Source organism: Notolabrus celidotus, chromosome 11, assembly GCF_009762535.1.
Source record: "Notolabrus celidotus isolate fNotCel1 chromosome 11, fNotCel1.pri, whole genome shotgun sequence".
NCBI lineage: Eukaryota > Metazoa > Chordata > Actinopteri > Labriformes > Labridae > Notolabrus > Notolabrus celidotus.
This window is the reverse complement of record NC_048282.1, coordinates 11021878-11045815: the sequence shown is the minus strand read 5'-3', so window position 1 is coordinate 11045815 and position 23938 is coordinate 11021878. Positions and strand designations below refer to the sequence as shown.

Genomic DNA, 23938 nt, shown 5'->3' with positions numbered 1-23938 from the left:
CTCCACACAGTACGCTCAGCCTCACCGGGTCCAGGGCTAATCGCTCATCATTTACCCCCAGTGCTGTCTGGAAGGCGGGCTGGCAGTCGAGTGGGAGGAAGGGGCGTGATCGGAGTGTGAGTACAAACAGGCACACAGAAACACACACACTTATGCAAGTTTGACAAAGCTCCAATGAACCTTCATCTTCACCCCTCTGCAGACTCTGCAGGTGTGCACATCAACTCTTTTAAAGTGTTTTCATTGAAAGGTAGAGGAAAACACAGGAGTGTCCTATGAGAACTTGCTGCAGTGCAACTCACTGATGGTGCAGTATACCACTTTCTCATTTAGATAATAAATCTGATCAAGTTTACATAAAAACGTAAGAAAATTAGACTCCACGTCACTGATAACCTGTTGCACTTAAAGCCCCCTACAGGCCTGGAGCACTTTTGTCGTTATCACTTAATTTACAGCAGGATTTGTTTGTGTTTTTCTAGATTTGCACTGTTTTTCAATTTGCAGCATGTTCGCTTTTAATGCAGATTTGTCTTTCTGTATCTCGTCACTTTTCACTTGCAGCACGTTTCCAATGTTGCATTTGTTTTGGACTTTTTCATAAGTTTACGAATGTGCATTGTTTCTGAATTTGCGGCAAGTTTCTCCTTATTAAGACCTTTTAGGATGTTGCAGATCAATTAGCCTTGGAAAAAACTCCTGCATTAACATCCTGCTTAATATGCTCAACATTTTCAAAAATAAAAGCCAAGAACAAGAACTTAAGGTAAAGGAGCAGCAGGCATTTAGCAGGACAGTCTGTCAGTTAAGGGTGCAAAGTGCTCAGAGGAGCCAAGGTCCTTATGATGTCCTGACTCAGCTCAGGGGAGGCACAGTTTGTTTACATTCCCGTGTTTTCACAGTATTTTATTTCACACGAATGAGAATAAATTTGACATTTCTGTCTGATCAGTGAGGGATAATCAAATTAACACAATTTTAGTTATCTTTAAACTTATGTTGAGACCAAAACAAGGTGAAAACGTGAGACTAAGTGTAGGTTAAAGGCTTTAAAGTTTGGCAAAATCCCAGGTATCAAGCATTTGCAGACTACGCAAGTCACCGATTGGTTAAACCATAGACTGTATAAAATATGGACGTAGTATCCCTGACGTCACCCATCTGTTTCTGAAGCACTGTTTTGAGACCAATCGTTGGCGGGAGCCATATTACTGCTGTCGAGTGATTGTGACGTAAAGAGGCGGACTTTGAGCCTCCTGGCCAACAACTACAGTGTTCCTGCATGCCAATCAAGTAAGCTGTGCCTCTCATTGGAAGACTCATAATCTCAATATCTTCAAAATTGCTGCATTAGAAAAAAATATACCCCCGTACAGTGTTTGCCAATCGAGAAATGAGCTATCCAGACAACACTCATCTTTTATACCAGGCTGTAAACATGTTTATTTCTGCTGTAAAGATCGGCTCTTTTGAATTGGTGTGTATGTGGTTTTCCGGTACTTCCAGAGCCAGCCTCAAGCGGATCCTTGATGAATTGCAGTTTTTAGCACTTCCGCATTGGACTCATATTTTTAGACTGGAGGTTGCAGCTTGGGTTAAACATTGATTATGACGTTATTAATCTCTCTGGTGGTATGATTGCTGAACAGGACAAAATGAGCATCCTGCTTACAGGGTATGAGCTGTTTTTAAGTGAATTTCATAACAAAGCATGAACTGAATGAATGCACAGCTACACCTCCCAGTTTGAGACACCAAAAGTGAAAAAGGGGGACTATAAGTTACATGAACCACATCTTTAGTTTGTGAAATCTCTTAGAGGAAACGTAACAAGGTGTTGAGCTAATTCAAAGTTCTCCATCACCCCAGCAGGACAAATTATTCCAAACAAACCAACACAAGTTCAGAAACTAACTCGAGTATCAGCGCGTCACAGAGGTGTCCCTTTTTTCGCAGTCAGGTTAGCCTGCATACTCCCACGTGTGCCAGCATTAGTCACATCTCGTTAATTTTCCCATGCCTCGTGACGGAATCAGGTCGCGTATAAAGGCGGTACCTGGCCAGCGCGAGGCACAGGACCAGCGACCGACCTGAGGCGCGCGCCAGCTGTGCAGAAAAAGAAACCCGACTGCAAACAGAAAATGAACCCGAGTATCTGCGTCTGCTGTGCCTCTCTGCTTTTGCTGCTTAACTTTGTAGGAGCCAAACCTGTCTCTGATCTACAGGTAAGGTCACCTTTATGTGCATGTAACTTGTGCTTTGCTTAGGCTCAATTACTGGAGACATCATGGTGGTATTTGATAGTTCTAGGATCATTTTGTGTTAATCTAGATTTATGTCTAAAAATGACACTAGAATATTTTTGAAGTTGATATTTTGAGTGGAAGGTGATACAAAACTTTCATCCAGGTGCATGACAGGTAGCCCGTGTCTGGTATTTATTTTAGTTTATTTCAGTGAAGTACAATGTGATGAAGTTGAACGTTTTTGTGTCTTCATTTTTCCCACAGACTTTGAAGCAGCTTTTAGAAGAGGAGCTCAATAACGCGCCGTTTTATTCCTCCTCAGAGGAGATGGATGCTGAGGGGAAAGATGCAAACACAGATAAGTCGCTGTTCGGAGCTCCAGAGGAGCATCCTTGGGACTCCTCCGACCCCAGCAACTCAGCTCTGCAGGCGGCCAAAGAAAACGTCCTCGCACGTCTCTTCAAGGACCTGATGCGGACCTCCAAGCGCTCGTGGAGCCGGTACAAGAAGGGAGGAATGAGGAGCTGCTTCGGGGTCCGGTTAGAGAGGATCGGCTCCTTCAGCGGGCTGGGATGCTGAAGGTAGGAGACTGGGAAGATATGATTTAAGACAAATTTATTTTTATTATAGCAAGTTTGTTTTCTTTCCGTGCCATAATTCCGAGGAGTATTGTCAATTTGGTCTATAGATGCATAAAAAGAGGATAGTTTTTATTCAGCCTGGGGATGACATTAGCTGTTTAGAAGTTCTTAATGCTGGAAAGGTGTGACAGTATGATTAAATATGGATATGTCTGAATATGATGCAAAATATCGATTAAGGTATGCAATAACAAACTTTATAGAAATTGCGTTTAGTTTGATCAGTGCACGACTAAATAAGGAGGAAACATATATTTTCTACTATCTTTTTTCAAAAAAAATCCTCTTACATTGATTAAAAAACTGCAGCACACACATGCCAAAAGCAGAAATCATAAACTTAGGTGCACAGAGATTTAACTGTGGCTGAATTAAAAATGGTAGGTACGTCAAAAAGATTAAGACAATTAAAAATACAAACCTTCTAAACTTGAGTGATTTATTCAAAGTGCATAAAAAAAGAACGAGACATTCATTCGAGAAATGAACTCCTCTGCAGCAGCTGCTTCGCATTCATCATCTTCATCGTTCCCACTGAGCTTCTGCACTGCAGTAGGAGGTCTCACCGCCGAAGGGCGCCTGCTCTGCAGCTGCACTGATGCCAAGCTCAGATATTAAAAACTGTAACAAACCGCTTTTTAATCCGGTGTAATAATAATAATGTGATTTTTATGTGTTTCCACAGATGATCGTGTGATCTCCTCATCAGAGCTCCTTGCCCTCACTGAGCTGGCTGACACTTTACAGGGCAGGAACTTCTTCACTCTCCTCAGATTCAGGACTGTGATTTCAGTTTTTCAGTTTGTGAGCTGCTAAATTATAATAAATTATTGTACATGTATTTATTATTTATTATTTATTCTTGTCGGATGAATAGTGTTGCTTTGTTATTATAGATTGTTCTGCAGTAAAATATTTATTTTGCATAATAGCTGAGTCTGATTGGCTTTCTTTTCTTGTTGGGCACAAATCATGAGCTTCACTGGATCATGCTTTTTGCATCTGAAATAAACTGATGTGATAGATGCAGAGCAAAGTTGGTTTTAGTGCATGAGGGAAATCGAACTTGCTGCAACTCCGACATGACATACCCATGATTTATTTGATTTCAGGCCTTCCCTAAATGGAAGTGATTAATGACAGATTTAGTCTTAAGATGAAGCCTCATATTTATCTTCACCCGTGCAACAGGAAAACAAGAAGATAAAAAATCCTTAAAATCGCACAATCATTATCCTGGGAAATTACCTTTATTGGTTTAAAATACTCTCATGTCACTAAAAAACAAATATATAAAGTGATAAGATAGTTTGTTGAATATTCAGATCAATTCAGAACATCACAACCTGAAATTTAACAGCTTGATTTAATCATTTAAAGCCTCGCAGGCACAGTGTTGGAAAAACATTCACTGAAGTAGCCACTGCGCCATCAGGGTAGTACAGGAAGGCTTCTTGGACGTATTTGTAGTGTCAGTGTGATATTTCTATTTGGAGGTACTTCACTTGCCTGTACAGCTTAGTAGTAGATATTGTAGGGGAGACCAGGGACACTTTACTTGAAGTGCAACACTTTATAAAAGTCTCCCGAACAACTATTAAGTCAGAATAAATGTTAAATATGAATCACTTCAAATGTTTTGGCAACTTAAAATTATTTAGAGGATGAAATATGTAAAGGTTGCAGAATTGATTTGAATAAAGTCGACTTTCAGTCTGGGAAAAATATGACCCTTATTCTAACTGGATAACTTACCTCAGTTGTTTCTTAAAGAGGTCATGGTTTTAATCTCTAGTTTCAAGTTTTTTGCAACACATGATGCTCATTATCTAAATTATTGTCCCATTCAGAGCAACTATATTTCAGAGCAGGACTATCCCATGTCAAGTCTAAGCTGCAACCTCCGGTCTAAAAATATGAGTCCAATGTGGAAGTGCTAAAAAGTGCAATTCATCGATGGGTGACATCATGGATACTACGTCCATATTTTATACAGTCTATGGTCAAGTCTCTACTACAGCTGATATTAATCAGGGTTAGGCATCTCGTCAAGATGCTACATTGACTAAAATGCCAAACTTGAGGCTTCACAGCTGTGTGTGGAGTCAAGGTGATTAAACCCAACATCAATAATGACATAATGTCTAACGCAAGGCAGCTTACACAAAAGAGCTTTATACCAGACTTATAAACCAACCATGGAATGTGATGTTTGGCTGTTGTTTGACATATCAGCCTCTAATAATCAGCCTTTTATTGATAACGAAATCCAGCCACAACTTCCTTTACTGTGTGCTTCATTGTTTACAGTCCAATTAGCAACTTGCGACCATGAGTTTAGATCATAAGAGAACAGTTCATTCTTTAAAGTTAACACTATCATTTCTTGGTTCATTACTGCCCCCCTGGGTTGCTCCTGTTCCTATGTTTTTGCTAGTAGGTCTCAGTTTCACTGTAAACAGTAAGTTCCACAGAGGCTTCACTCTGGTTTCCTTCAGTGGTATGAACCTGAAACAGAAACTGATGTTCCTGTGATTTTCTTGTAATTAACGGGTCTTTAGTTTGCTGAAATAACAACATCATGATGCAGATTAGTCAAAAGTCAAGCTTTGTCAGGTCTGTCCTCAAGAGGAGAAGAAAACTACTTTTACAATGTTTGTTTGTTGAATGGAGGTCTATGAAAGAGGATTAGAGACACTGGTGTTTTTTTAAGGTCTGACCTTCTTCAAGGAATGTTCCATTTGTTCTTAGAATTCTGAGATCAAAGACATCATTTCAGAATACAGACTGGTTTTCCTGCAGACATCTGATTGATCGATATTTCTCAGACTACAGACAGAGACCAGAACACTTCTCAGAGTCAAATCCAGATCCTGAGATACAGATTCAACATGTTTATGCAGAATCTGTAATTACAGGTTAGTTGTAGCTGAAAGTAAAAAGTTTTGTCAGGTCTGTCCTCAAAAGGAGAAGAAAACTGATTTTACAATGTTTGTTTGTTGAATGGAGGTGGGATCCATCATTTCTTCCATTCCAGGAAGTCAGGAAGTCTAAACGCTGATAGTCTTTAGTGACAGTATGAAGTTAAAATGTTTGAGCTAGGACCAAGTGTTAGCTGCACCATCATGCTACTTGTTAATAGAGATAAATAAATCATCAGATTACCGCTGAGAGTCGTGATGTCATTACGGCCTGCTTTTGCTCTCCATGCAGATTGCTTTTCCTGAATACGTCACAGTTTGTTGATGAATGATTTGTCAAAATTGATCCAAAGATGCCTGACCGTGGAGGTAGAATTGGACCAAAGCTGAATGCCATTGACTTTAATAAAACTTAGATCCATACCCTCATGGGGTTCCCAGGTTGTCCTTTGTTCTTGGAGTCTTGGTGGTTCAGTGAAGACCTCTTGTCTGAATTTTCTTTGCCCATTGAAGGATGGTCTTCCTCGCCACCACAATCACGTCCAGCCCTTAAATTAGCAACACCGTCACACCATCTTCTAGTTTACTACTTCCCGTAGCTCATTGAAAACAATGTCCCGTGTGGAGGGGGGAGGGGGGGGGGGGGGGGGGGGGCTGAGTATGTTTCTGAAACAAAGTGTCATATGGAAGCAGCTATGTCATACGAATGCCCCATATCTAACAGACAGCGCTTTAAAAGGAGCAGTTTCCGACAGCTCCCGTTATCAGAATCAGGTGTCAGGAATGCCAGTCCAATTCCTGACATTCCTACGTGAGCCCGGCTGTAGTATAAAAGAGTGGAGAGGTGCTGCTGTGGCATCCAACATCCAAACAGCTACCAGGGAAAGACGCCAAAGAGCATCGAACCAATCATCTCTACATCCATCCGCTGATACAAGGAACTCAGAGAGAAACATGCATCTGTGCACCATTCCTGTCTGCAGCCTCCTGCTCATCTTAAACCTGCAGCTGATCAGCTCATATCCAGTCAGCACCGGCTTGACTGACACTGACCTGGACATCTTAAAGGTGAGTCTTCAAAGGCGGAAACTTTTGTTTGGGTACATTGGTTACTTTGAGAAATTTAAGGCAACCTGCAGGACCTTTACGAAGTCTTTAACCTGAGTTATCTGACTTGTTAGGGAATTTATTATGGATGGGTGTTTATTCTCATCCTGGATTTCACTCAAAAACTTCTCCCTGTATTGGCATCCCTGGCTCTAAGTGATTTATCATGATTCTTTTAGTTTAACATGGTGTAACTGAAGCTAAATTTATTCCCAAAGTTTACCTGAAAATCAAGAGTGTTTTAAGAGCTGCTTCCAGTGTATTTGCATGTTACCAAGCAACACCAGACATTTCTGAAGGCCCCAAGCTTTAGTGCACTTCAAAAAATGCAATGTTATTTACATACTTTTTCAAGAACAATCCCAAAATAACGAACTGCATCGCTGCTTATTGTTTAACACCAGACAGGAGACATCCAGAAGTCTGAGTCCATTCAGGAAACATCATCTAACTTCACCAAACCTCACTCCTGTGCTTGATTTCTGAATTTAAATATTCTTCAATGATCAAGTGTTTAATTTTGGTTTCTTTGATGTGGCTGCTTCATGGTTTCTTGCATGTTGCAGGTGATCCTCAACAGACTGGAGGAGTCAGTATCCGAACAGACCGAGGTAGACCAGAGAGTCTCTGCAGAGAGGGACAGTCTGGATGGAGACGAGGCAGCAGCTGATGTTCAGCAGCCTCAAATCGACCTGGACGAGGAGATGATCAGAGAGTTTCTGTCTGCCAAGAATCTGAAGAGCGTCCGCAACAACGACTCATCCAAGAGGTCCTCTGGATGCTTTGGCAGGCGGATGGACCGGATAGGATCCATGAGCTCTCTGGGCTGCAACACTGTCGGCAAATACAGTAAGTTACAGAAACTCTGAGGCTCTATGTGTCTGTACTGAACCAATAAAACAACTGTTATAAAATTATATATTTACGATTAATGTGATTAAAATAAAATATGAATGTTTCTAATCAGAGTGTTTTTCTTTTGTTTTCTTGCAGATCCAAAGTAAAGATGAAGTCTTACCATCTTAATTGTGGAACTGCAACGTCTCTACCAAAGCATATTTTTATTTCAATGCTATTTATTTACTAATATTTATTGAATTATATTTGTGGCTGACAAGTATATTTATTTAAAATGGATGTAAGACTGTTGTTTATGTCCTGTTGAATGTTCTAATAAATGTTTACATCTGCAAATCAATGCACGAGTGTGAGTGTTGACTGAGCGTCAGCATGCATGCTTTAATATTCTGCAACTGCAGGAAAACTAAATATATACGAGATTTAAGTGAGGATAGCCCCTCTTACATGTAATTACACATGCATCTCAGCATAAATATACATCAATGATAGCTGGGGTGAAATTACTGATGGATTTAAATTTTATTTTTGCAGGTTATGCCTTCTAGATGACTGAGTGTCCATTAGATGTTATGGTTTGCATCCTCACACGTTGGTCCTGTTTGTTCTCTTATGAGTGCAGATAACAGCATCTGATTGGAAGATGACAAGGGTTTCGAAAACATACTTTTGAATAAGTTTTATTATGTTGATAAAATTTTCAATTAGAAGTCTATCACTTTAAGAGACAACTAAGATCTGAAAACAAACTTAAAATCAGAGATTTCAACACCATTGAAAACACACTTATCCTCTAAATCTCATCAGCTGCATGATCTGATGGAAACTGAAACCAAAACTGGATATTTGTATGAAATCTTCCTCTAGGACTTTAACTGCTTGAGTTGGATAACTTGCAGAGTCTTTATTGTTGTATCTCCTCCTGCAGCTTGAGGCAAGGCTTCATTTTAACATGAGAAACCGTTACTGTGTGAAAGGGAGCACTCTTAACGTGTCCATTTGTATATTTATTAATCTTAGAAGTGTCCAACCTGGCAGCTGTGAGTTGTGTGCTAAATTGAAGTCATCTGATTACTAAATCCCAGTGGCATCAACCGTTACTCTGACTAGAAGCAAATAAGCATTTTTTCTACATGTGTCAAACCACTGATTGAATTTTTCTGCAGTATCCAGTCATGATGCTAACTTGGTTTTGCAGAAATAAAAAAAGTTGTACTGATAGCATTCATTTAAATAATGCACATAAGTCTGACTGTTTAAGGTCGTTCTGTGTGACATTAGATAATCAAGTAAAGTTTTAGATTTTTAACCTTACCAAAGTGCTACTTAGGACCAAATAACATTATACAAAGATACACTGTGTATTAATCTGCTCAATACGGTGGCCCTGAAGGTCAACTAGAAAAAAATTAATTTCACTGAATGCAGGAAATATTTTGTACAGTACAAAATCTTTCCACTGAACATAAAAACATTGACCAAATGTAATTATATTTTTTTCAAGTATATTAACAGGCAAAATGTAAAAAAAAAACCCTGTAATGTTAAATATTTGACAAAATGTTAAAAAAAACTAATTCAAGTTAAAAAAAAATTAAGAAATGAAAAAACTTCACAAATCGTAGAAATGTTACATGGAGGCCAAAACATTTACAAAACATATTTCTACCTCTACCTGTTTATTATTGTTGTCTTGATTAATGACATATTGTGTATTTTATTACTTTGTTTTGTTAATCTCTGTTTTTTTCTGAGCTTGTCTCTATACATATGATCTGTAAATTGCACATGGAAAAGAAACAAGCCTTGAAAGAATAAAGTATAATAAAATAATTTAGCAAAACACAAAAATATTATCAAAAACATTTTTTTAATTTTACAATCTGAAATATTTTTCACTTTTTTAATCATTGTGTTTAGTTAAACTTTTTTGAGATTCATGAAGTATATTTTTTATCTGACAAAATTATTCCTTTTTAAATTAAGTGAAATGTTTTTGTAGTTGAGAAATATTCATGCAGTTGACCTTCACAGCCTCCATAGATGTAGATATGAAAGTATCACTTTAAACTTGCTCATTTTATTTTGAATTCATACATAAAACATTTAACCATTTCTCCTTAATGTTGCTATTTTAAATCTTGTCAGTACTTTTAGCTCTTATCTGTTAATTTGTACATTTAATTTATATAACCCTGTTGGTCAAAAGAGTCACCAAACAAAATTCAGATTTATTAGTAAAATGGCAATAAATTGTTCACTGGTTAAGTCAAGACTCTTTCCTTTAATGATGTTTGGAAGATATTTCTAAAGGTTCAGTATCTGAAGACACTTAACTCTTGTTGAGTTTGGTAAAAGTGCAGGCAAAATGATGCAAACAGAAGCCAAATCAATAATATAAGAGGAGAAGATGTCATTTTATTTATTATTCTGTTCCTAGAAAATTTACTAAAAGGCAATGTAGGTGGTCTTGAGGTTGTGATCACTGCACGTCCAGTATGTTAGAACAGGTGCGCCATATTTCCTGCTCAAAAAGTGTCCCCTCAAAGTTGTGTTTAGGTTCTAACTAGACTAGTTATGAGGCCGATGTTAAATCTTAAAAATATGTGTAACCTTTCTTAAAACTATAACTCTGAGAGACATAAACAGAGCTATATAATAAATAATAACATAAGATAAAAGTCATGTATCAATGAGAGTTTTTCCTCCCTCCGTGTCTCAGGAGCTGCAGTTTTAACCTGATATGGTGTTTTCAGGAGTGCAGACAGTGTGAAGTATTCGAATGCAGCATTCCTGTCAATACACAAATACACACCTCCCCTTAGCTCACAGCTCCAACATGGCTCCTGAGGTCATGCTGACTGGTTACCATGATGATACACAGACACACACACACACACAAATACAAACACAAACACACACACACACACACACACACACACACACACACACACACACACACACACACACACACACACACACACAAACACACGCACACATAAACACACACATACTCATCAACACCACCAACAAGCACCACTTCAACAGACATCTGACCAGCTGCCTTATCCTGCAGAGGTGTCAGAATGCACTTGAGGCAGTTTACAAAATGATGAGCCCCTGACACTGACTGTCTGCTGTGTGTGTGTGTGTGTGTGTGTGTGTGTGTGTGTGTGTGTGTGTGTGTGTGTGTGTGTGTGTGTGTGTGTGTGTGTGTGTGTGTGTGTGTGTGTGTTTGCTTGTATATAAAATCATGCAGTGGTGTGCTGTCGTATCAGAGTTAGCAGCAGAAGGATATGATGAGGGCTGCGGTCCTGTGGGGCCTGCTGGTCCTGCTCTGTCAGCACTCACTGGTGAGCGGCCACGTTCTGGGAAGACCATCTTCAAGCAGCGACCTCGCCCAGCTCAAGGTAAGAAACCACATCAGCCCTTTAGATATATCACACCTGCTGTTTTGGAAGATGGGACCTTGGAAGGTCAGGTACACTCAAAGTAAAAGAAGAGAAGTTATTCTAATATGAAAGTTGCAATAGTCCGGGTTTTGAAACGTGAACACAGAGGAGGTGGCGCCATTACTGAGGACACTGAGGTCATGACATCTGGACCTTTTTCCAGTACTTTTTGGAGGAAGGGATGCCTCCTTTCGCCTTTTACAATAACCTGCAGAAGTTTATTTAAACCTACAATAAGGAGTTTTTTCACTACATATGAAACAGACTGAAATACAGCTGAAATAAAAGAGATGTGCTTCTTCTGTGTTGTAATTTTGATGCAAGTAGGTGACATATCAGATGATTTAAAGACATCAGATGTTCCCCTTTGTCCATAGAGGGTGCCAAAATCAGCGCATCACCTGAGAGGAGCTTTAACGTTTTTTAATTAAGTTAAATTATTTCCATGAATATTCAAAGTCTGCCGGAGAAGTCAGAAAAAAAATGTTTTTGTTTTCGAAAATGTGTCTCACAAAATAAATCCCAGAATTCGAATTTCACTTTTTACTCCTGTTAGATAAGTAAAAGATATTTCCTAAAAGTTGTGTAAGGTAAATCAAATAAATATTACACACTGTTTGCTGTACCTCAAGGTTTTAACTATGAACGTGTAGAAGTCTTATAGGGAGTAGGACAGGGTTAGGAGAAGTAACGGCCACATGAGACCCGGCGTAAAATTATGCAGGTGTGGTGGTTATCATAGAGTAAACAGTTGCTCCTGCAGTGACTTCAGCAAAATTGAAGAAAAAAAGAGGCTAAAAAACAGGATATGTGATGACTTTTGTTTCTTAAAAGCCAAGCAGCTGATATCCGTTTGGTCTGGAGTTGATTAATGCTGCTTTAGTTTCAAGCGAGTTGAAAGGAGTAGCCTTCAATGAAAGAAGTTGACGTGTTTCCTGAGTTACATTTTAAATAACCGTTAGAGGGAGTATAAATACTCGAGCTGATGGTGTAATGTCAGCTCTGCTTTATACATTATGCTATGATGCGATACAAAACCTCATTATTCAAACTTAAAGACTCTTCAACCTTTGTAAATAAGGCAAATAATGTTACACAGAGATCAGTGTGACGGCAGACATCATTGTGGTCCAAAGCTAAATTTGATTCATGACGTGTGCACATGGAGGAGTTTTAAAGATGCTGAAGTAGAAAAATAGTCTATCAAACCATTGTTTCAGCGATGCCCTCAACGTTGAGGCCGGAATTCTGTCAGTGGTGCACCAAAGTACCTCAGTTTTAGTGGCCTTTCAACACAATTCCCAATTGCTTTCACTATTGCCAGTGTCCTTAGAAGTTTCTTTTTTAAAATTTGCATTTCCCCCCCTGTCTCAAACACAAAGACAGTATACAAAAATTTCAGCTCTGATTGCAGACCTCTCTCCTTCTCCCCATGTCAGTCTTTGCTGCAGCGTTTCGAGGAGACTCTGGCTGAAGCGGCCCAGGAGGAAGGCAACTCTGAGGCAGATTATGAAGAAACAAACCAGGAGCCAGAGCAGAGGCAGGCTGGCCAAGGATGGAGCCCAGAGCAGGAGGTGGACCAGGAAGCTTTGATACCAGAAAGATCTGAAGGCCGCAGCAGGACGGCAGCGAGCACGAGGAGCCGCCTGCAGGACCTGCTGCTCACCGCCAGGAAAAAATCCTCCTGCTTTGGAGCAAGGATGGACCGGATAGGAAACGCCAGCGGATTGGGCTGCAACAACGGAAGAGGTGAGACACTAGATACTTTAACTTTAACAAAATGAGGCTGGCAGTCTCCTCAGATACATTTTTAATTCCGCATATTAATTTAGTTTAAACCAGATAATAACAGTGAATACAAATGATTCCATTTGTTTCAGCGCATTGGTTTTATTATTAAAAAAATCCATAACACAGAGTGACACAAGAGTGAACACAGGAAGGCTAGGAGTGAAGTTGTGGTAACATGCAGTTTACAAACATGCAGTTGAATTAAGTGTACAATTTTAGTAAAATGTAAAGAACAAAGATTATAAGTTTATCTGCAGTATGTTCTACACTTTCATGGTTATTGGCATCATTTCAAATGTATTGTTTTCATGACTTGGCAATTCTGGTGCTCTATTCATGAATTTATCAATCAAAGAAACATTTCAATATGTAATAAATTTAATTCCCCAATATTTGAAGTAAAGAAAGAGGTGATTTATAAAGAATTGATTCATTTTCTTTGCCTCTCTAAAGTATGTGTTTTGTCTTTTTTGATAAAATGCACATATTGCAGTCACTATGCATGAATTACTGGAAGTTAAGAAGGTGCTTTAACCGGGGGTGCGTCTCCTTACAACTTATGCATGTTTGCATGCCAGACGTGAATAATTTCAATTTACTACCATTCATTGCTATTTACTTTTGAGAACAATGTTAGGCTAGAAATATCAGATGCACACTTTGGAAAAAGATGAGTGCACAACACAAGTGTCTACTTCCTGAGGAGTCCCACTTTATGAGAGTGGGCACTTTACATAGATTCACAGAAGGCTGAGATATATTAACATCAGTGATTTAGCTGCTCTACGAGTGACTTAAGATGTCTTTTTGTCGTTCATCACCAAGCGGTAACCTCCAGTCTCAAAACATGAAGCCCATGTGGAAGTGTCATAAACTGCAGTTCATTGAGCGTCTGCTTGAGGCTGGCTGCAGAAACACTGGAAACCACAAACACACCAATTAAAAAAAGGCGATCTTTACAGCAGAAATAAATATGTTTACAGCCTGGTTCAAAAAACAGCTTTGGTCTGAAGAGCTAATTTCTCTATCGGCACACACTGTACGGGGGCTGAATTTTTTTTCTAATGCGACAGTTAAGGAGATATTAAGATTACGAGTTATGCCCATTTAAGGACATGACTCACTTGACTGACAGGCAGGAACACTGTAGCTGTTGGCCATGAGGTCAAAGCCCGCCTCTTTACCTCACACTAGCTCGACAGAAGTTAGGTTGAGTTCAGAATTTCCAATATGGCTCCTGCAGACGATTGGCTTCAAAACAGCGCTTCAGAAACAGATGGGTGACGTCATGGATACTACGTCCATTAATTATACAGTTTATGTTCATCACCATCTGATGAATGAAATGACCTCAGAAAGTTCCTCCACTGCCGAAGCAAAGTTAGCTTCCCATTCAATGGTCGCTGTTTGCCCACTGTTCACTTCAATATCCTGCTCTCTTACCATTGTTAAAATACACAACATCTATGTGAATAGAAAGTCTCTAATATATACCCAAACTATGACAAATCAAGGATTTGAAACAGAGATATAAGTTTAAACAGTAAAAAACAACGATTAAAATGTTGCACCAACTTCATCCTGGTTTCTATAGCTGGCAAGCTAATCTAGTAATAGCTTCATGTCAGCTGTATTAGCTAAAAAAGGACAAAATATTAGCTTATTTGATATCTATGAAAACAGCATTTGCTAATGAAACTTCTCTGTGATGGTATAATGCAGCTGTAAATTGATTAAGCAAACTAAAATTGCATAATATGTTGTGTACAGCGCTTCATTTAAGATATTCATATACCTATTATGTTATCAGACGGTTGTTGTAACAGATGTTTAATACATATAATCTTAAATTCACCTGATTCAGGTACCTTTAGTAGCTGTGTAATGTCTTTAATGTAACTCTTATGTCATTCAGACACTGACGTACCACCACAACAGCTACACAAGATGGGAACAGAAAAATTGTTAGTCAGATTTGTCAATAGAGAGAAACGTGTTAAATTAAAAATCGTGTCACTTTTCATTTCAGGGTAATCGGACCGTTTCCAGTCTCTACATGAAGACACCGCCAAAGTCATTGGATATGTTTGAATCTGTACTCGTGCAAGTCTTTCTAAGGTCTGTTTGGAGCGACAGACAGTCTATTTGTCAATAAATTCACTGTTCTGAGTCCTTTATTCACTGTGTTAATTTAATTCACTATACATGAGTTAAGTTCATAACTGCATGATGGTTGCTAACGAAGACAAATAAACTCTTTTTTTCATATGATGGATTCTGTCGTTCATGGAGCTTTTATATTTAAGCAGTACTGATATTAAAGTTGTCGATTCATCACTGCCTATCAGTGCGTTAATGGTAAAGTTGGACAAGATATGACTAAAATATGTTCACTTTTCAGCTGCCATGTTCTCTCAGTTCTTCCCTCTTCTTTCTTTCTCTTGTCTCATAAAAATCTAGGAGTAAGGGGAGGTAGAGCGTACATCCTAACCATAGACTGTATAAAATAGATCCTAACCTGTAAAGGGTAAGCCTTAGCCCAAACAGGCCTCTCTCCCCTGACTCTGCCTTCTCTGTCCTCTATCTAACATTTCTCTCCTCCCTTTTTTTTTTCTTTTTCCTCTTTGCATGTGGGTTTGATGGGCAGTGAAAGCTTTCAGGTTCAGGGATGCTGGAGCTTACTTTTTAGCTGTGCCTTATTTTCCATTTAATTCTAGAGGTTATCAAAATAACCATTCTCTTGATCCTAAGTGGTTACAGTCAATTATAGGAGGTAGGTTCATTTCGATTTAAAGAACTGTACTATCAGTCTGTCTTCTCAGTTGCAACAAGAAAGGGAAACTCTTCTGTTACGCCATCCACCGAGCTGTCAAATGCCAAATGAAAGTGATTACACGGAGAGGAAGTGATTCATACAGGCAACATGGCCGTGATTCAACCGTTAAATACCATTGTCTAAATGCACCTGACAGGTCCACTGCTCCGAGACGTCACTGTCACACTGCTGTGTCCACTCACATTACAGTGATCAATTAAAGTCTGCTATTACACCAGAGACGCCTTTCACCTAACGGCAGCCGCCTGCCAGACAACTGCTGAGGTAAAGCAAGCTTAATTGACCTGAGGCCAGTTTTCAAACACACAGTAAAGCAAAGTTACAAGCCAGTTTGATCCAAGTGATAAAGACAGGTGCAGGTTTTCTTTCCACAGTAGCAGAAACTTGACCATTAACTTGGAGCCTTATCTATAAAGTACTGGAATAATGTGGAAAACCTGGAGCTGATCCATTAAAGCAGGAACACAGCAATCATCTTTTTTCCCTCATACTAAACAAGAGTTCAGGAAACTCTCTCTGAAAAGATAGAGAACAGATATTTAAGATATTACTCTGTAAATTCAGAGTATTTTCAAAACTCTTATTTGACAATTTTTTGGTGCACAGTGTGAGATAGTTTTCTTTTACCTCTACCTGCTAGATGAGACTTTTTGCATCGCAGCCACTCTTAACTTGTTATCAGAGAGCGCCCTCAGGTGGCATTGTCCTTGTTCACATTAAAATATATTTGGTTACATTTATATAATTCAAGCCAATTTTTATTTGTCTTTAAAGGTATTTCGTGTTAATTTATTGATGGCAAATTTTGTGATTTTTCACTAACCTATCATCTTTATCTAGTCATATGTTCCCTACCTTTTAAACTAGCAAAAAATGTATTTATTTCAAGCAAGATATATTCTTATATACTATTCATTATATGATATATATATATATATTAAAAATATATATACATTTTTTAATGAGATATAATGATAATAATTCTTCATTCGTGATACAGCTTACAGAACCAATATTTAACTCATTTTTAAATTATGGTTATTATTTTTATTACCAGTAAAAGAAGTATAAGTATTAGAATAAAACATTGATATTATTTTTATAACTCCTCTTGTCTTTTTCTCTCATAGTATTTACTATATTCTAAAATATGTTGATTACCTTACAACTATTTAATTAAAATCCAATAGAAAATTCTAATTTAAAAGCGATGTCATGACTTTTTTAAACATTTTTTCTCAATTTATTTAAAAACTTTATTTGAAACTTAATTTCACATACAGAGTTACCTGTTGTTTTAGATAAAGTTACACTTACTTGTCTGTTTGAATAAAAAACAATATACAATACTCAAACTGAATATTTTATTATGTTATGTTAAATTCCATATGCTTTACAAAAATCTTCATGAAAAAATCTGAATGGTTTTTCAGTGGTTGATAATACTTCTATCACAGTGACGTTTACTGAAAACAGTCATAAAATATCATCAACCTTTAAGTTAGATTTAAATGTATTATTCAGAGTTGTTTACATTACTTTAACAGTACTTTCAAAAAATATTTTATTGAACATTTGTAAATAATACAATGACAAACACAACAGAGATGTGCTCAAACAAATCCAAATACCCAAATAAATAAAAGAGACAAGGAGAAAAAATTAAACAAAAACATGAAAGGGACATATAATTCATGTTAATATATAGATAAAAATATATACAATATTTCAAATACTAAGATGACAATCCAGGAAACTCATTAAAAAAGGTCTACTGTTTTATTACTTTTTTTGAACCAGTCAATTCAAGGGTTTTAAAGTTTTAACATTACTCTGTCGACGACCCTAGACCTCTGCGTCACTCAGGACCATGCTCAGGACCCTGTGATAGATAATGACTCAACAGCGACATCTTGTGTTCATATCTGGTTATTACACTCATCGCGCAATTTCCCTTTAGGAATTTGTTCATTTTTAACTGGATTTAGTTTAAAATGATATACTAACTTCCAAATACTTAAAGTTAGACCTTCCCCTAAACCATTAGAGACAAAACTACAATTCGGCATACTTTAAACTCAACAAGGAGAAACTGTGTGTTTTTAAAGACAGTTTTTATGTACCATCTTTGTTCCTGTTCGTCGACAAAACACTGTTAGATTTCTCCTGTTCGAGCAGAGATCACGTCAAGTCCCAAATCCTTCATCTTTTTTCTGCTCAGACTTCTCAAAAGTGTTTGTAACTACATGTGTCCTGTGACAGAGACTTTCAGCTGAGCAGAAACATCGCAGGGTTAAATCTGCTGCTGAGTGTAATCTCCGCCCCAAACTACAACCGGCTCTTCTTCTTCTTCTGTTGCTTGTAATAAACCAATCTGCTCCTCTGCTGCAGAGGGAGAGAGCGGGACAGAGAGAGGAAGAGGAGGAAGAGGAGGAGGAGGAGGGAAACACAACAGGAAAACCCAGGAAAGAAGAAGCCTGTTCTTGGGGAACCCTGTGTTTGAGCAAAGCCATGTTTTTGGAGTAGGACTGCGGTGGTTTGGACTGAAGGTGGGCTCTGAGGAGGCAACAGGAGGAGCATTTTCAGCGGATTACAACTCCTTTCTTCTGGGTTTTTATTCCTGGGGAGTGTCACAGACTGCTAGACTGTGGATTAAAACAGCTTCAAATCTGTGTAGAGCTCAAAAATGAACCTCAGACTTCAGGTGAGTGACACCTTGGACTATATTTTAAGACTGTCTGCATGTTGACATGAGAAAAACCACAATGCAAGTCCAACTGAATATGCCTTCATATTGTTTAGTGTTGAGATTAATAACTAATAGCCTAACTATTGATTTTCAGGAAGTGTTATTCTCAAAAGTTACAATGTTATTGTCTTATGTGCATGAAAATAGCTGAGTTAAGCATGAAAGAAAAGCAGTTGTGTAAGGTTTACAACACTTCATCTCTTTTTTCAGACACATTGGTTCACATCTGCGTAAAAATACCCCAACAAAATTATGCAAGACAGCAACAAAGGAATGCAATTCTATATATTTATTGCAAATCTGCACTCCTGCTGTTGAAAGAAATACCTTCAGGATGTGAAATGTGTAGAATAATGTCACTTCAGTGGTGACAGCAACATGACAGTGAGCCTGACCTGCTGACAGGGACAATCAGGTTTATAAATGCATGTGACCTTTTAAAGCAGCAGCACTGACTGCAGGTTTATGCTGAGGTGTGTCTGCACCATAAAGACCTCCAGGACAGACTGACAGAGCTGCTGCAGAAAACCTGCAGGTTAACACGGGGCAATGTCCACGATGTTACATGTTATAGACTGTGGGATACAGTATTATTGTTTAACATGTATTAAACTGTGATTGGTGCAGATACGGTGCAAGAGTTCACTGAATGAAGCCTTCACAGTCTCATGTTTCGTGCAGTTTTCTGTCCACACATGCACAACAACAGGGAAGCTTACAGAGTGACAGGGGTAAAAACGTCCTTAGACTCTGCATATATAAGAGATGGACGGAACCTCCTGTTCTACAGTAGAGTGAAGCCAAAACTGAAGTGCCTTTAACCTGCAGTTTAAGTGAAAAATAACCTGGGCCAGGTCAACTTGTTGCAAAAATAACTGTTGTTGCATGGAAGTCCTCTATTTCTCAGTTGATTTGTTCCCTCAGTAAACATCTTCCCGATGACTTTATGGGTTCCATCTCTGGTTTAAGTCCTCTTCAGTACAGCATGCTCATTTTGTTAATCACGCGTCCTACACCCGCGATTCCACCGGCTCTGTGCTCTCACAACCATCAACACCCATTGGCTGCGTTTTCAGAACGTAGTCATGGAGTCATGTGACCGAGGTGTTCCTGCTGTAATTACTGAATCAATGTTTATCCTCCTCCTCGCCTCATCCATGTTGTCTTTATCGTCCTCTCTAAACCTCTGACCTGTTGACCCAGGCCTGGCTCCGCTCATCATGACGGTTTGTTGTTGTAGTTAAGTGAAATACGATCTGGTGATAACACAGAGTGTTTTATTCTGAAAACACTTCCTGACTTCCTGTCCCGCTTGATCTGCTCTATGCAGAATTCAGATTGATGTGTATATGTAAGTCTCGAGTATCTGATCCGGAGGGCTCTGGCCTGCCAGATCGGAGACGCAGCTGGAACACAAACAGAGTAGATCCAGTGGAAGTTAACACATTGGCTAGAATAGAGACCTGTCAGATCCAGTGCTGTGACAGATTGGAGTAGGATTGGACATATCCGGTGGAATTTGGCTGTTAGAGTGCAATCTGCTCAAAATATCCATGATAAGACATTTGCTTAGATATCCTACATCTTTCAATGCACTTTAACTTGACAGGAACATATTTTGTGGCTTGTAACCACAGCACTTGTGGTTACGAGCTCTTTGCAACTTTTGTCTGAGACAAATGCTTTGAAATTAATTTCACTTGCTACTTTCTTACAGTTAGGTCCTAAAACAGGGCATGCTTTTGGCAGTCTTGTGATTGCAAGTTGTTGTTACAGCAGTCCCACCAATCAGGAATGTGATCGGTCACCTCTGCTCCAACAAACAATATGGTGACAGCTGAAATTCAGGCTTCTAGATATAGTCCAGAGCCTCACACATGCACTCCTGAAAATTTAAAGAAGATTCCAGTTCAGCCTGCACAGGAGATATTCCAAAGTCATTTTTCCACTATCTGAAGTTTCCCTGTTGGATGTGGGTTTCAGGAGGCAAGACTTGAGGTAAAAAGGATGCTGCTGTAAGTGTAGTCACTATGTGTGATGTTAACAAGATATCCAAGATAGATGGCGAGGGAAGTCTAATGCTGTGATGACAGTTTTTCACCCTCAAAGCTGTGTTGGAGATACAATATTCAGAGTTTAAACAAATGAGTGGATAAGATGCAGAACATGCTGGCTAGCGGAATAGAGAATAAAGCAGCTTCATATCGTGCACGAAAGTTGCACCACTTGTTCACCTGTTGCAAGGTGTAAACGACTTGCAGTGAATTTTCCTTACTTCCTCACATCAGCTCATTCTGACTTCTTGTAGAAATTTTACTGGAGAGCTGGCAGGAGGAAGTTTAGGTAAAGTCGAGGTGGAAAATTGAACCGTTTGCGTTCACACATGCTCTGAACTCCTGAAAAAGTGCATGTGTGAACACAGCCTAGGGGAGGCAATTTTCCTCCAAGATTTAGTGGCTTTTACGCCGTTGTGCAGTCACACTACAGTTTGATTCCTGATGCATGGCTCATGATAATGATAATATCATGATACAGCGATTCCAGGATATTGAAGACAATACATCATGATAGGTGATTAACTGAAGAAGTGCAGGATTAATATCTTAAGCACCACCAGAAGGTGTCATGTAGTTGTGACACAGCGAGTCAATAGGATTTTATTATAATTAAGTGACAAAATGAAAGTCAGTTCAGTTTTTTGGATCATGATAGTAACCTGGTGAACTTCTAAATAAGCTTTGAGGTCTTCAAACTGCACTTTATGGCATCACAGATATTATGTACATCGTTTTTTTTTACTTATACGCCCCCCAACGTTGGTGAAGGGACGAAAGGGGGATAACAATAAAGATTAAACCTGAGAGAAGAAGAAGGGAACAAAGTATGAGCAGATTATATAGGTTTATGTACAAAATAAGGAAAATAATCAACTTAAAAAAAAGCTTCATTCAGAAAAAACACCAACAAAAGAGAAGCTAAACACTGATAACTAAAATCACCACACTGACCAAACTCTAAGGCCTCAAGAAAATAACATATCACGAATCTCAGGCTGCCTCCTCTCCATCACCTGTGCTGGAGAGGCTGAAGCAAAGAGGAGGGAGGGAGATTACACAAGAAACACACACAGAGGCCGGAATATAGACACATACAGTGATGGAGAGATGTCAGGGTCAGGGTGCAGCCATCCTGTCCCCAAGAGCTGAGCTACTGCGGCAGCAGCTTGTTTGCATCCTTTCCTTGCATCCTCCAGGCCGTAAGAAACTCTTGTTTTAATCTAAACTACTTTATTAAGTGTTGCAATTAATTTTGTTTACTCCTGTCTCACTCAGTATCCGTGTCACAGAACAAACGACCGGCTGACAGCGTCCTCCTCAGGCCGAGCATTCATCAGCTCTCAATGAAACATTATGCAAGAATGTGCCTTCATCTTGTTTCCACGTTTGGCTCTGGGCTTTAACTGAATGCTGTCATCACTGTGGGAGTCAGTAGATCACTTTCTGAGGACAATCCAGTGGCTGTTTTCTCATCACGGCTCACAGCTCAGCTCAGTGTGGTCCTTTCAGCTGCAGGCCCACGGTGTCTTCTTCAGAATGAGGCCTCCTGAATTATTCATCCACTTTTATTTTAATTCAACTCCATACAAGAGCGTGTTCTTCTCAGACTCTTATCTGAATATTTACATCTTCAGATGCAGATCATGAGAGCTGAAAGGTCAGGGTTGATGCTGTGGAGTTAAGACCAGGTCCTGACCTCTGATAAGACACATTTTTACGTCCAGTTCTCTCATCTTGTGAATCATTACAAGCCCAAGTTTAAGGGGCTCGTCATCCGGTTGAGTAGCAGCTTGGGAAAAGACATGTCTGGATTTGTTGTGCAGGAATGTAACGGGCTGCCTTGGGCACAATGCAGCAAAACACAGAAGCTCGTCCACATGGATAAACACTGGTTACCCAAACATGATCGTCTGTGTACCTGTGAGTCAGTGTACCTGTATGTGGGAGGGGTCTGACTTCAAAGAGGAGTGAAATCCTTTACCTGTTTTGGGAAACATCCTTTCAGTTATGTCTTCTCATAATCGTTCAGTTTAGGTCACACTTCTGTTTATTCAGGACTTCATGACCTGAGTATGTAAAGGTCATATTGAACAATATATTTCAGACATTTGGAACATTTTTCACTCAGTTGTTTTCACTGGACGCTAAGTTTTTGGAGTTCAGACCATTTTTAGTGCTGTTCTGAATTCATTGTCGAGAGTTTCTGGTCTTAGTGTTAAAAAGCCTCAAAATAATTGCTGTAAATAATCTCCATGCAGAGACTGTTCACTGTTGCTTTTGTTGCTTTCAAAATGTATAAACTTAGGTCTAGACTACCGGTATTTATGGGATATGTAGAACAATAATACGTGATCGAATAGTTTTTTGTCCAATTACTAGAGTCAGAAACAGGTGAGAGAGAGCAAAAGACAGAGAGTGGGAAGCATAGACTGTATAAAATATGGACGTAGTATCCGTGACATCACCCATCTGTTCCTGAGCGCTGTTTCGAAGCCAATCGACGACGGCAGCCGTATTGGAAATGCGGAACTTAACCAGGCAGAGTGTGACGTAAAGGGGTGGAGTTTGAGCCTCTTAGCCAACAGCTATGTGTTCCCGACCGGAAGTCAAGTCAGTCATGGGCAAAAACTTGTAATCTTTATATCTTCTGAACCATCAAGTTATAAAAAAAATTCCCCCCCCCCGTACAGTGTGTGCCGATAGAGAAATTTGCTATGAAGAGTCAAGCTGTTTTTTTAACCAGGCTGTAAACATGTTTATTAATGCTGCAAAGTTTTTTTTTTTAGTTGGGCTCTATGTGGTTTTCGATGTTTCTGAAGCCAGCCTCAAGCAGATGCTCGATGTATTGCGGTTTAAAACACTTCCGCATGGGCTTCATAGTTTGAGACCGGAGGTTGCCGCTTGGTGGGAAGTAAACCAAGGGCCTTTCCAATTACGGTCAAGAGGGGCTAAACTCATAAAAACAACGGCTAAATCCACCTCTAACTTAGCCGAGATATCCCAGATATGACTAACTCAGGGAACATCACATGAGGACATTTATCAGACCTGATGCAGCTCTCTTTGGTGACCCTTGAGTTGTTTGACATGTATCCGTCCTTCTCTGTGATTTGCTGCTGTTCCCTCTGCCCCTGTTCAGAGCTCCCTCTCTGCAGATCAGAAACTCATCACATCATGTGTGTTCAGACGTTTATCTCAGAGCCCTGTGTTCAAAGCACAAAGCGTGAGCATTGTTAGTTTGTGAGTCACAGTAGCATGCAGTGACTGGAGCGTGCTGTTT

General features: G+C 39.2%; 4 protein-coding genes across 6 annotated transcripts in view; all 4 read left to right on the top strand.

Annotated features, from left to right (window-relative positions):
• Positions 1–96: 96 nt before the first annotated feature.
• Positions 97–15284, top strand: nppa (natriuretic peptide A). Of its 2 annotated transcripts, none has more exons than XM_034695299.1 (4): positions 97–116; positions 11033–11183; positions 12665–12974; positions 15046–15284. In XM_034695299.1, the coding sequence occupies exons 2-4, from the start codon at positions 11070–11072 to the stop codon at positions 15048–15050; spliced, it is 429 nt and encodes a 142-aa protein (XP_034551190.1). In that variant the 5' UTR covers positions 97–116; positions 11033–11069; the 3' UTR covers positions 15051–15284. The 2 variants fall into 2 exon arrangements, with proteins under 2 accessions (XP_034551190.1, XP_034551191.1); XM_034695300.1 differs by lacking the exon at positions 97–116 and adding an exon at positions 238–307.
• nppal (natriuretic peptide A-like) lies at positions 1536–3818 on the top strand. The gene is made up of 3 exons (XM_034695301.1): positions 1536–2225; positions 2511–2827; positions 3573–3818. The coding sequence occupies exons 1-2, from the start codon at positions 2142–2144 to the stop codon at positions 2823–2825; spliced, it is 399 nt and encodes a 132-aa protein (XP_034551192.1). The 5' UTR covers positions 1536–2141; the 3' UTR covers positions 2826–2827; positions 3573–3818.
• On the top strand, positions 6515–8024 carry nppb (natriuretic peptide B). Its single transcript, XM_034695298.1, has 3 exons — positions 6515–6876; positions 7482–7764; positions 7909–8024. Exons 1-3 carry the CDS (start codon positions 6592–6594, stop codon positions 7917–7919), a joined length of 579 nt encoding a protein of 192 aa, XP_034551189.1. The 5' UTR covers positions 6515–6591; the 3' UTR covers positions 7920–8024.
• Positions 15285–17837: 2553 nt separating the features above from the next.
• Positions 17838–23938, top strand: part of arhgef10lb (Rho guanine nucleotide exchange factor (GEF) 10-like b) — a 54574-nt gene continuing 48473 nt past the window's right edge. Inside the window, exon 1 of one of the 2 annotated variants that reach the window (XM_034694774.1) lies at positions 17838–18556. The gene's annotated coding sequence lies outside the window, so the exon portion shown is untranslated. The remainder of the gene's footprint in view (positions 18557–23938) is intronic. The other variant, XM_034694775.1, reaches the window with a different exon arrangement.

What these genes read in the sequence shown, in the direction of transcription:
- nppa (XM_034695299.1), top strand. Translation starts at nt 11,070, where the DNA reads ATGATGAGGGCTGCGGTCCTGTGGGGCCTGCTGGTCCTGCTCTGTCAG. An exon ending in GCGACCTCGCCCAGCTCAAG is followed by an intron (nt 11,184 to 12,664) that starts GTAAGAAACCAC and finishes TCCCCATGTCAG; the next exon opens with TCTTTGCTGCAGCGTTTCGA.
- nppal (XM_034695301.1), top strand. Translation starts at nt 2,142, where the DNA reads ATGAACCCGAGTATCTGCGTCTGCTGTGCCTCTCTGCTTTTGCTGCTT. An exon ending in AACCTGTCTCTGATCTACAG is followed by an intron (nt 2,226 to 2,510) that starts GTAAGGTCACCT and finishes TTTTTCCCACAG; the next exon opens with ACTTTGAAGCAGCTTTTAGA.
- nppb (XM_034695298.1), top strand. Translation starts at nt 6,592, where the DNA reads ATGCCAGTCCAATTCCTGACATTCCTACGTGAGCCCGGCTGTAGTATA. An exon ending in CTGACCTGGACATCTTAAAG is followed by an intron (nt 6,877 to 7,481) that starts GTGAGTCTTCAA and finishes TGCATGTTGCAG; the next exon opens with GTGATCCTCAACAGACTGGA.